The sequence below is a fragment of the Gymnodraco acuticeps genome, unplaced genomic scaffold, assembly GCF_902827175.1.
Source record: "Gymnodraco acuticeps unplaced genomic scaffold, fGymAcu1.1, whole genome shotgun sequence".
NCBI classification, from domain to species: Eukaryota; Metazoa; Chordata; class Actinopteri; order Perciformes; family Bathydraconidae; genus Gymnodraco; species Gymnodraco acuticeps.
This window is the reverse complement of record NW_022991575.1, coordinates 1,104,916-1,114,962: the sequence shown is the minus strand read 5'-3', so window position 1 is coordinate 1,114,962 and position 10,047 is coordinate 1,104,916. Positions and strand designations below refer to the sequence as shown.

Genomic DNA, 10,047 nt, shown 5'->3' with positions numbered 1-10,047 from the left:
TGAACCACGTGACGATCAAGCATTTTGGACTTCCGCTGTCGCAACTATTCTATCTATATATATGGCTGCTGCTCTCAACTCATGGCCTATACTTGTAGAATATGGTCATGTAGAATAAGGCATTAATAAGTGTTTTATAATGACTAATAAAGAGCCAATATACTGCTGATATGCATGTTAATTAACAACTAGTTGATGGTTAATTTGTTTACCTTAATATAAAGTTGCACCGCTTATATGATGAACATTGATGTCTATGTGCCTTATTCTGTATTTGACATAAACACATTTTTAAGGACGCAAGGGGTAGCGTCATGACGTACAGACGTACCCGGCGTAACGCGTCATATCTTCCAACACAACCGCCGCTTCCTCCCTGGCCGGCCCAGGCAGGCGCCTCAGGCCCGCTCCTTACTGAACCGCTATCCGCTAATTATCATCATTCCCCGGCACACAGCCTCCTCGGCCCGGTTTGTGGAGCTGCGGCCGGAATGAGTGAACGAAAGGGCAGGCATCTTTAAAGAAGTCCTGGGACTCGCTGTTCCTCGGTAAGTAAGCTTATTTATTTAAGTTTGTGAGTTAAAGGGCTCTTAAAGAGTTGTCTTCAGAATGAATCCCTGTGTCTGTTATTTGGTCTACTGTCTCCATGGAGAATTGAAAATTAAACTGTATTCTGTTCTTTCATGTAATATAAGTAACTGTTAGCTTAGTATGTTACTAGTGGTTAGCTGTATACTTAATGATTTCTGATTTCTGATGGGTGCTTTGTTCCTGTCCAGACAACATGGACTGTCTGTTTCCTGTTGGTTAATCTGTGTCCATACATACTGACACATTCACTGACATGCGTCTCAACTGTAATCTAATTAAAGCATCAGCAGTGACTGACATCAACCTCATGTCCTCCTCTTTCATACCAGCAGCAACAATAAGCAGCATCAGTGGTGGATTAAGTAAATGTACTCAACTGCTGTACTTGGGTAAACATGTGTGGTACTTGTGTTTACTTGAGTTTTTCACTCTTATCGTTATACTTCTACTTCACTACATCTGAGAGAGAAATATTGTCCCTTTTACTACACTGCATTTGTCTGACAGGGATGAAGTGTTATACAATTCTCCTATTATTTTAATAAAGTATTTACAAGCTTTTTTGCTTCAGTCTCCCCCTGGATCAGCTGGAGATTGCATCATAACAAAGCTGTAACCCTAAGTTATAATACATTATATTTTCAAAGATGATCTCATAGAATTTCTATATACAAAAGAGTTACAATTAAAACAACATTAAATATCTTCAGAAGAAAAATGCAACATACACCTAACAGCAGCAGTTGTATCAATCCAAAAACACAATATATGACATTAACATTTGAACATATTTGCGCAGTTACTGCTTTTACTTTTTATAATGTAGGTTTGAATGCAGGACTTCCACCACGTGTAGTGACAGACATCAACCCATTTTCCTCATCTGTCACACAAACACCATCACTCGCAACAGTAAGCAGTATGCATGAATCTGTGTGTCCACAGCGTCGGGGCTGGAGGAAGGTTGAGACTGAGGCGTAGCGGGCGTGGTGATGGTGTTAGACTCAGTTGAAGTCTTCATGGATCAGGTTGAGGGTGAAAGTGTTGGGAGCAGCAGGGACCTGATGGAGCCAAACGTCCGAGCAGATCCAACCAAAACCACAGGGACGCCCACACCTCCCGCCAAGAAGAGCAATGATGCCAAGAAAGAGAAGGTGTCCCAAAATGGACTTCCGACCGAGACGAATGGCAGCCAGGCACAGAGGAGGCCATCATCATCAAAAGGCGGGGCTACTCCAAGACCGCCGCTCCGCCGCCCCCTCAGCCTGGAGATGACACCCCAGCGGCTGAGAGGGTCTCAGGAGCAGATGGCAGACAGGCGGATGGTGCAGCCCCCTTGGCGCAGTGGTCCGGCCGCCCCCTCACCCCCCACACGCAGCCTGACCAGCCCGAGCCTGGGCGCAGGATGGATGCGGCGCAGCGAGAGCACCTGCTCCGTCAACTACTCCCTTGGTCTACGAGCCAGCAGGGGGCAAATGCGGCCTGCCACCTCCCTGCCACACATACCTAAGGGGGTGGCCGGGAGTTCACTGCCCACATCCTCCAGGCCCTGTCTGCTGGTGGCCCTCAGGCCCCTCAACCTGGAGCAGGAGAAGCAGACTTTCTTCCAGTCCGACTACAAGTACGAGCCTCAGTTTGAGTACGCCCAGCCGGAGCCGAGGAGCGTGTTGGACAAGTACCGAGAGGGATCCGGCCTCTTCCTGGAACAGGTACAGTACTGCACATCCGCACATATCACCTGTGAGTTCACATGATGATGGTGATGATGATTTGTATGTTCCACTGCAGGCGGTTGGGATCATGGAGTGTGTCCTGAGGAAGTTTGGCTGCTATGAGAACTTCGAGGTGGTGACAGGCGGCAGCATCCTCCCTAAAAGTCAAGTCTGGGCTGCTGTTCGTAAATATCTGCAGAAAGAAGGCTGCGTGGGAGAGGTGAGTGACATGCAGCACAGAGCCTTAAACAACAGCAGGTATTTTGACATTCAGCAGGAAAAAGCAAAGGTTTTGGTTTTATTCAAGTGACCCACATTTAGGCCCAAAATGCTTGTATGCACAAACAAATGCATTAAGTCTTAGCTGCCTTGCTCATGGACACTTCAGACACCCCAGCAGACGAGCTACCCGTCCAAACTCTGTATTTTTCAATCCGGGCAGGGACATAAACTTGTGACGATAATGTTCTTCTTCTTAATTGAATTGTTATTATTCACACCTGTGGTTTGATATATGTCAACATGTGTGCAGAGTGTAGTTTGATAAAGGAAATCCAGTTAAGAAACAATTTCTCAACATCTTTGATCTCATTTAACAATAGTAAAAATGTAAGTATAAAGCTTGCAGTGTTATCATCAATTGGCACAAGCTTTAGACTTTACTGTGAGAACTTTATTAAAGAAAGGTGTGTTACTAGTGATGTCTTTAACACATAATACATTGTTGGTGGTCTTCACCGTGTTTACCCTCCCCCTGACCTGCCCTGCTAAAATCACCCCCTTACCGTCCTGCAGTGAGATTTGTTTGATGTTTTACCACCTGAACCTGAGCTTGGCACAAGTACATCACATATAACCACTAGCACACAAATTCAGCCTCTGGATTTAACACGACTCAAAGAAAAGATGAAATTAACGTGTAGATAAATCTGAAAATATATGAGGAAAAACAATGTAGGCATAACTTGACTAATAAACAGCAGAAAATTAGACAATTTAAATCATTCTTAATTTGTTAGTTAGTTGCAACCATGTACTTATTTTGCTGAGAAGTATTGAATTAGTCATTCTCAGGTACTTCAAGATGTTAAGGTAATTGTTAGAAAAATATCACTCGACACCAGGTTGAGAATCAATGATCAGGTAACTAATTTATTCTTGCAAGAAGGAGCAGAGTTAAATCACATACAAAGGATATGGGTTAACTCACACACATGAGGTATGTTGCTCAAAGGAACAGCAAAAAACATCAGGCTTATATAGTCCAAAACACAGGAGATAACAACAAAGTCGTAACTCGAGGTGGCGCTAATATCAGCCGCGGGTGTCGGAAAGTCGGGTCATCTGCGATGGGTCATCTGTGAGGTCTTCTGGAAAGAGTCACGTACTTCCTTCACGCTTCATAGAAATTAGTTATTTAGGAGACAGCAAGTCTGTCTTCTCATAAATATCAACAACCTGATATGCCCTGCCTCCTCCTATCACAAGAAGAGGTCATACACAGTTCAGAGCCACACATGATATCAGTGCATTAAAACAACCCAAAGAGTGGAGAAAACAGTATTTCTCCAACATATACATAATACATACATCTCAGTGGGAAATAATCATCTTTTTTCCCCCCATAACAACTATTATTCCTCACATTATTTAATACTTTTCAGATTAAGATTTGACATAACAAATTATGAAGAAATAGTGTAAAATACAAAAAAAATTCAAAGATTAAACCAATGTTTCCGTCTACTATGTCACGGAAGTAAACAAAGGAGTCCGATTGGTGCATTTCAGGCAGGTGTGTGGGGACACAATTCCTCATATATCACATTACAGGAAAGGGAAAAAACCCCCAAAAGCACAATAGGGCCGCTAACAAACTAGGTCTGGCCTTGAGCAGTTACAGTTAACCTTTCTATTTGCCTAAGATGGAAACTGTTTGTACATTTAGTTCTGATTGAACAAAGTTTATCTTGGTAAAAATCCAGCCAGGATTTGGAGGAAGAATAAGATATCATTAATAAGGATGTGTGTGTGTGTGTGTGTGTGTGTGTGTGTGTGTGTGTGTGTGTGTGTGTGTGTGTGTGTGTGTGTGTGTGTGTGTGTGTGTGTGTGTGTGTGTGTGTGTGTGTGTGTGTGTGTGTGTGTGTGTGTGTGTGTGTGTGTGTGTGTGTGTGTGTGTGTGTGTGTGTGTGTGTGTGTGTGTGTGTGTGTGTGTGTGTGTGTGTGTGTGTGTGTGTGTGTGTGTGTGTGTGTGTGTGTGTGTGTGTGTGGATGGTTGTGGTGTGTGTGTGTGTGTGTGTGTGTGTGGTTGTGTGTGGTGGTGTGTGTGGTGTGGTGTGTTTGTGTGTGTGTGTGGGTGTGTGTGTGTGTGTGTGTGGGTGGTGTGTGTGTGTGTGTGTTTGTGTGTGTGTGTGTGTGTGTGTGTGGTTGTGTGTGTGTGGTGGTGTGGTGTGTTTGGGTGTGTGTGTGTGTGTGTGTGTGTGGTGTGTGTGTGTGTGTGTGTGTAGTTGTATACGTGTGCGTGTGATGGTGTGGTGTGTGGGTGTGTAGGGTGTGGTGCGTCTTCCGACGAGCTGCTTCCTCTCAGGCGGTGGGTGATGGTGTGGAGGAGAGCTGTCGCCCCACCCTGACCATAACATGGCCGTGAGCTCTGGCAGTACTGGCTGGGAGGGGATGCCTGGATGAGACATGAAGATCGGTATGCTGCCGCTCAAACACAGAGAGTCATATCATTTCAACAAAGTGTAACACCACATTACACACACCAGGAATCTCTCAGTGAGTGTATTTGCAGAAGGTTTGAAGTTCAGAGTTGATTCATTCAGGTTTATTTAAAGACGCGTGTGTTGGACTTTCATTGACTCAGAAAGAGGTGAAATTCCACCTTTTCTGTTTTTCAAATGGCCGAATCTACAATCCAGATAGCAGTGGTAAAAAAATTTTTTAATCTTTGCTCTCATTGACAAAATAGGGTGAAACAACGACATCCAGAGGGTTAATGCTGTACAGGAAAAACATTTAGTGTAACTAGCAGCTACAGAAACAGTAGTGTATTCACAGGGTGGAGAAGATAGAGGAAAACAATGGAACATGTTGACATTTGATCAGTAGGCATCACTAAATTCACCTTAAACTGACCCATCTGATACCAATAACATTAGCATGCTGATATCCGACCCGGAGCACAGATGACATTTGGATAAAGGTTGTTTACCAGTGGGTTGAAAAGATGTCTCACAAAAGAAAAAACACAACCAACCTCATATAATGAAATAGTACCAATAACATTTCCGTAAACCGATCAGTACTATCAGTTAGGTTAGCATCAGATACTACCTTCTCATAACAAGACCACAGAAAAAAAAAAAAAAAACTAAACCAATTATAATGGAAGGAAAATTAACTTTATGAATACTACTTACTAAAAACATGGTAGAAATAGATAAATAAACTGAAAAATATAAAGAAACTAAGAAAAACGGCATAAAATAATGGATACAAAAAGAAAATAATAGAAAGTGAAAAAAAGGGAAATAAAATAACCAAAGATGCCATGTTGTTTGACTCATGGCTCTTTATGCTCTCCTCAGGCACACACTACCTGCGCGGGGTGAACAACAACCTGCAGCCGTGGTGCACCACTGAAGGCAGGAAGCAGTTCGGCCTCAAACCGGCCAATCCCACAGAGGAGGGCCTGGCCAGCCTGCACAGCGTGTTGCTACGGAAACAGCCCTACCTGTGGCGTGCCGCCCTGCTGTACTACACCGTGTACCACGCCGCCAGCATGAGCTTCAGCCGCCTCTTCAGCCACATCGCCCGCTTCGTACAGGACCCCGACGTCCGCTGGGAGTACTGCCTGAGAGCCAAGAGGGGGCAGACGGACACCTCGGAGCCAGGTCAGTCAGCATGCACGCACACATGCACGCACACACACACACACACACACACACACACACACACACACACACACACACACACACACACACACACACACACACACACACACACACAGTCTATGTCCAAATCTAAGACAACCTATTGTTACAAGATACCAATTGGAGAACAAGAAAGTAGCATTAATGTAGACTGAGAGACAAAACCCAGTCCTCTCCATAAGTTATCTTATATTATGAAGGGGTCTTCCTGAAAGATGATACTTTTATTTGAATTCTTCCTGCATGTTGTGTGTCTGTTTTTCTCAGGTTGCTTCAGTAAAGATCAGGTTTATCTGGATGGGATCCTTCGTATCCTTAGGCATCGAAGGAATATTGACTTCAAGATGTTGACTTCTTTAGGCAAGGTCAGTGTCGTCAGCTTCAAATAATAAGAGCCTTTGTTCCTAATACAACGATTACTATATGGCAGGTAAGTAAGGAACCCTTATCTCTAAACCGCCTTTAAAAAAGCTATTTCAACTTCTGGGAATAATTAAGTAGATAAACAACTTTAAACCAGGTCCTAAAATATCAAAAGATAATAATACATAAAATATATCCATGTCTTATCGGCTTGTTTGGATTGATTTTAATGCAGACTCCTGTACAGATTTAAAGAAGGGTGATGTGCAGCTTCTGACCCCTGCAGGACGTTTTCAGTATAAAATGTAATGCTATAAACTGAGAGGTCGCAATCAATTATTTTCCGTAACAGCTTCATACTGTATGTCTGTAGCATTGTCCTGGGGAAAAAAACAGCCCTTTTTTCAGCTCTGTGAGGATTTGTGATGCATTATCCAAAGAAAACCAATCTGAAAAGTAACTAAAGCTGTCAAAATGTACCTCTGACAGTGATAGTTGAATTAAATTAAATTCTCAAATACCTCTTTAAATATGTAGAGTTTGAGAAAATGTACCCCCACCACTGTCCTGGAGGTGTTCCCCTCCACTGATGCACCTTCTTCTTCTTCCTCTCTTCAGGTGTCTTTCGAAGACGTGGAGAGGCTGCGTCCCCTGGCTGTCCTCCCACGGACCAGAATCCCTCACTTCATGCGGGACCAGGAGCGTTACCTGCAACACCTGGATCACATCGTCTCCGTCAACGAACTGGACGATTCAGCGCTTCAACACCTGCTACCCTGAGACCCCCCCGCACCACCTGAATCAAAGAAGAAGACGTGGAGCATGTGGTGTGTTCGATATCACTAAAATAAAGCAGTATTATGCTTTATTTTAGCAAATTTTGTAAAAACTTGAATGTTACGAACAAAAAGGGACAAACACACTAACACCTCTATCTACATTTTGCCCAATTGCATGTGCCCTCCTCGCCTTTACTCCTATTATGAAGTTACCTCAATACTGCAACTCTGCGATGTAACCAACATTAAATATGTAGACTCATACATAATCACTGCACTCAGCGCCTGTACAGGACACCACTAACATGTCATGTACAGATTTATACATAATCACATGCTTATTTATGCAATTATTTAAGTTTTTTACTTTTAAGAGAACACAATGAATGTCTCTGGTCTTAGCTTTATACCTTTTTTATTTTATACAGCATTGCTTTTATGCCTTAGATATTTTGCATTTTTAAAAGACACCAAGGACGGACATATTATAAACCCTGGGTATATATTTACTGAGACCATGAATCATTAAGTTGTCAAGTGCCAGTGGACTTGGTGAAGTATTTAAGCTTTCCCAGGGTGCTTTTAAAAAATATCAGTGTTATCAAGAAGAAAATCAGCTCTTACTGTCTAAGCAGTGTCCTTGGTGGTCTTTTCATATCAATAAGCTACTGTGATGTGACCCCGTCCCTGAGCTCCCCCTCTACAGAAGCCAAACTTTCTCATGCTAAAGTGAAGGATATTTTTTACAGAAATGTAGATAAGATTAATATCGGTCTCATGTAACTGCTAGCCTGGCTCTGTCCGAAATATAAAAACAGCAGTTGACCCTACACTGAGCATTGATTGAACAATCATAGCTTGGAAACTCAAATGTATCCATTGAGGCTAGCTCCATAGGGCTCGAAAGAGATAGGTATGTTGTTTGCAAAATTGGTCTACTCAAACCAAAAACTGAAGAACCAGGAGAAAGGAAAAGGTTAATAAATAGTGTTTTTTTTTGCTCAAATGTTAGCATGCCTCCAATCTCCAAAGCCAAGACTCATATCATTAACTTATCATTTTTGTTTATGTAGTTAAAGGCTACACTCATGACCAAAACATCCACTGTGCAGCCCTTTATCACAGTGTTTATGCTAATTTTAGTGGCTCTGTCCCGCTCCTTAATTTGGAGACATTTACTTTTCAGAAGCGGTTCCAGATGTTGCCATTAACACATCAGTTAGAACCTCATTATGATAGCCTTTTCCTGTGAAGATAAAATCATATTATTTAGAAATACATGTATGCGTGAGAATGAGCAGTCAGATCTTACATGTTTTCTAACACAAGGACTAGCTAGATCTACTCTAGCTACTAAATGCTAATTATTGGCTTTAGCATCAGTCTTTTAGCATGATATCATGTGTACATTCATCAAGTGCATTTAAGAAACTTTACATTAATATATATCGACAATGAGTCAGCTATTCATAACTTTATTTTAATTAATGGAGTAAATGTTAGCTTAATAAGCTAATTACAGCCTGATGTATAATACACAACTTGTACTTTTCAGAACAAAAGCAGAGCTGGTTTTTTTCTGTACTTTTGTACAACCAGAAATATTGCTGCAAATAACACTACATAAAAAAGGGAATTTAGAGCTAAGCTAGCTGTTTTTATTTATGCTAAGCTAACCAGCAATGTCGATACTAGTGGTATCAATCTTCTCCTCTAGCTCTCTGCAAACTAAGCCAATGAGTGAATTTGCAGTAATGTAGAACTTTTCTTTTACATATAAAAAAAAATGACAAAGCGGTAATTTAAATTCACTGTCAGGCTTTTAGAGAAGCAGCCATTCATCATGGTTCTTCACTCAGGCATGAGTCACTGGCTGAGGGGAAAGCGGGGGTGTTGTGGGTGTGCCTTCGATGGGTGTAAAGCTCATCTGCTGTAGCTAGCTGTGTGGTTTTAGACTGCTTTTTATTATGCGTTTGACACTTGAAACTTCAGATGTCAGTCAGGGCATTCAGTTTGGGCCAAGCCGTCTTTGAGCTGAAATAAAGCTGGGATTTGGGCTGAACAGCATTAGTAGTTCCAGTTTTTAACTAAAAAATACAACTTGACAAAATGTGAATTCTACTCGTGATGCATTTGAAATACTTTGGATCCAAAGACCATTGTGTAATTGAACAATTGATTCTGCTGTGTTTACAAATGCAGCCATTGGGTAAGCAGATGTACGTTTTAAATTGGAGCAGTTGGTCGTATGCCGACATCAAACCATTGCCCTGGATTCGCCGAAACGAATGCACCTATTTGTAACGCACGAATGTTGCACAAGTGTTTTATGTTCTGGAAAACATCTTGAAGTTCCAGTTTATTTATTAAAAAGTACACACATGTAATGAGCTCTCTGGTCTTTTTCATAAAGCATCAAAACAATCACTGCTGACAAATTCACCTAGGAAATGTTTCTTGTGTACATAACTGGACCCTGTGAGCCCCACAATTTAATACTCTAAATGTGACATTATGCATAATGAGTACTTATATTTTAGTAACACTTAAACTTACTAAGCAGGACATTTACCTGTAGCTGTAATATTGCAACTTTTACTTTAAGTAAAAAAATCTGATATCTTCTTTCACTACTGGTAAAATCTCGTCAGTCTGCAGTCGGATAGA

The 10,047-nt window shown here is 41.8% G+C and overlaps 1 protein-coding gene across 1 annotated transcript; it reads left to right on the top strand.

Annotated features, from left to right (window-relative positions):
* Positions 1-343: 343 nt before the first annotated feature.
* On the top strand, positions 344-9,767 carry LOC117533651 (uncharacterized protein KIAA0895-like). Its single transcript, XM_034197539.1, has 7 exons — positions 344-548; positions 1,537-2,300; positions 2,380-2,592; positions 4,854-4,859; positions 5,809-6,199; positions 6,506-6,603; positions 7,220-9,767. Exons 2-7 carry the CDS (start codon positions 1,584-1,586, stop codon positions 7,379-7,381), a joined length of 1,587 nt encoding a protein of 528 aa, XP_034053430.1. The 5' UTR covers positions 344-548; positions 1,537-1,583; the 3' UTR covers positions 7,382-9,767.
* The last annotated feature ends 280 nt before the right edge of the window (positions 9,768-10,047 follow it).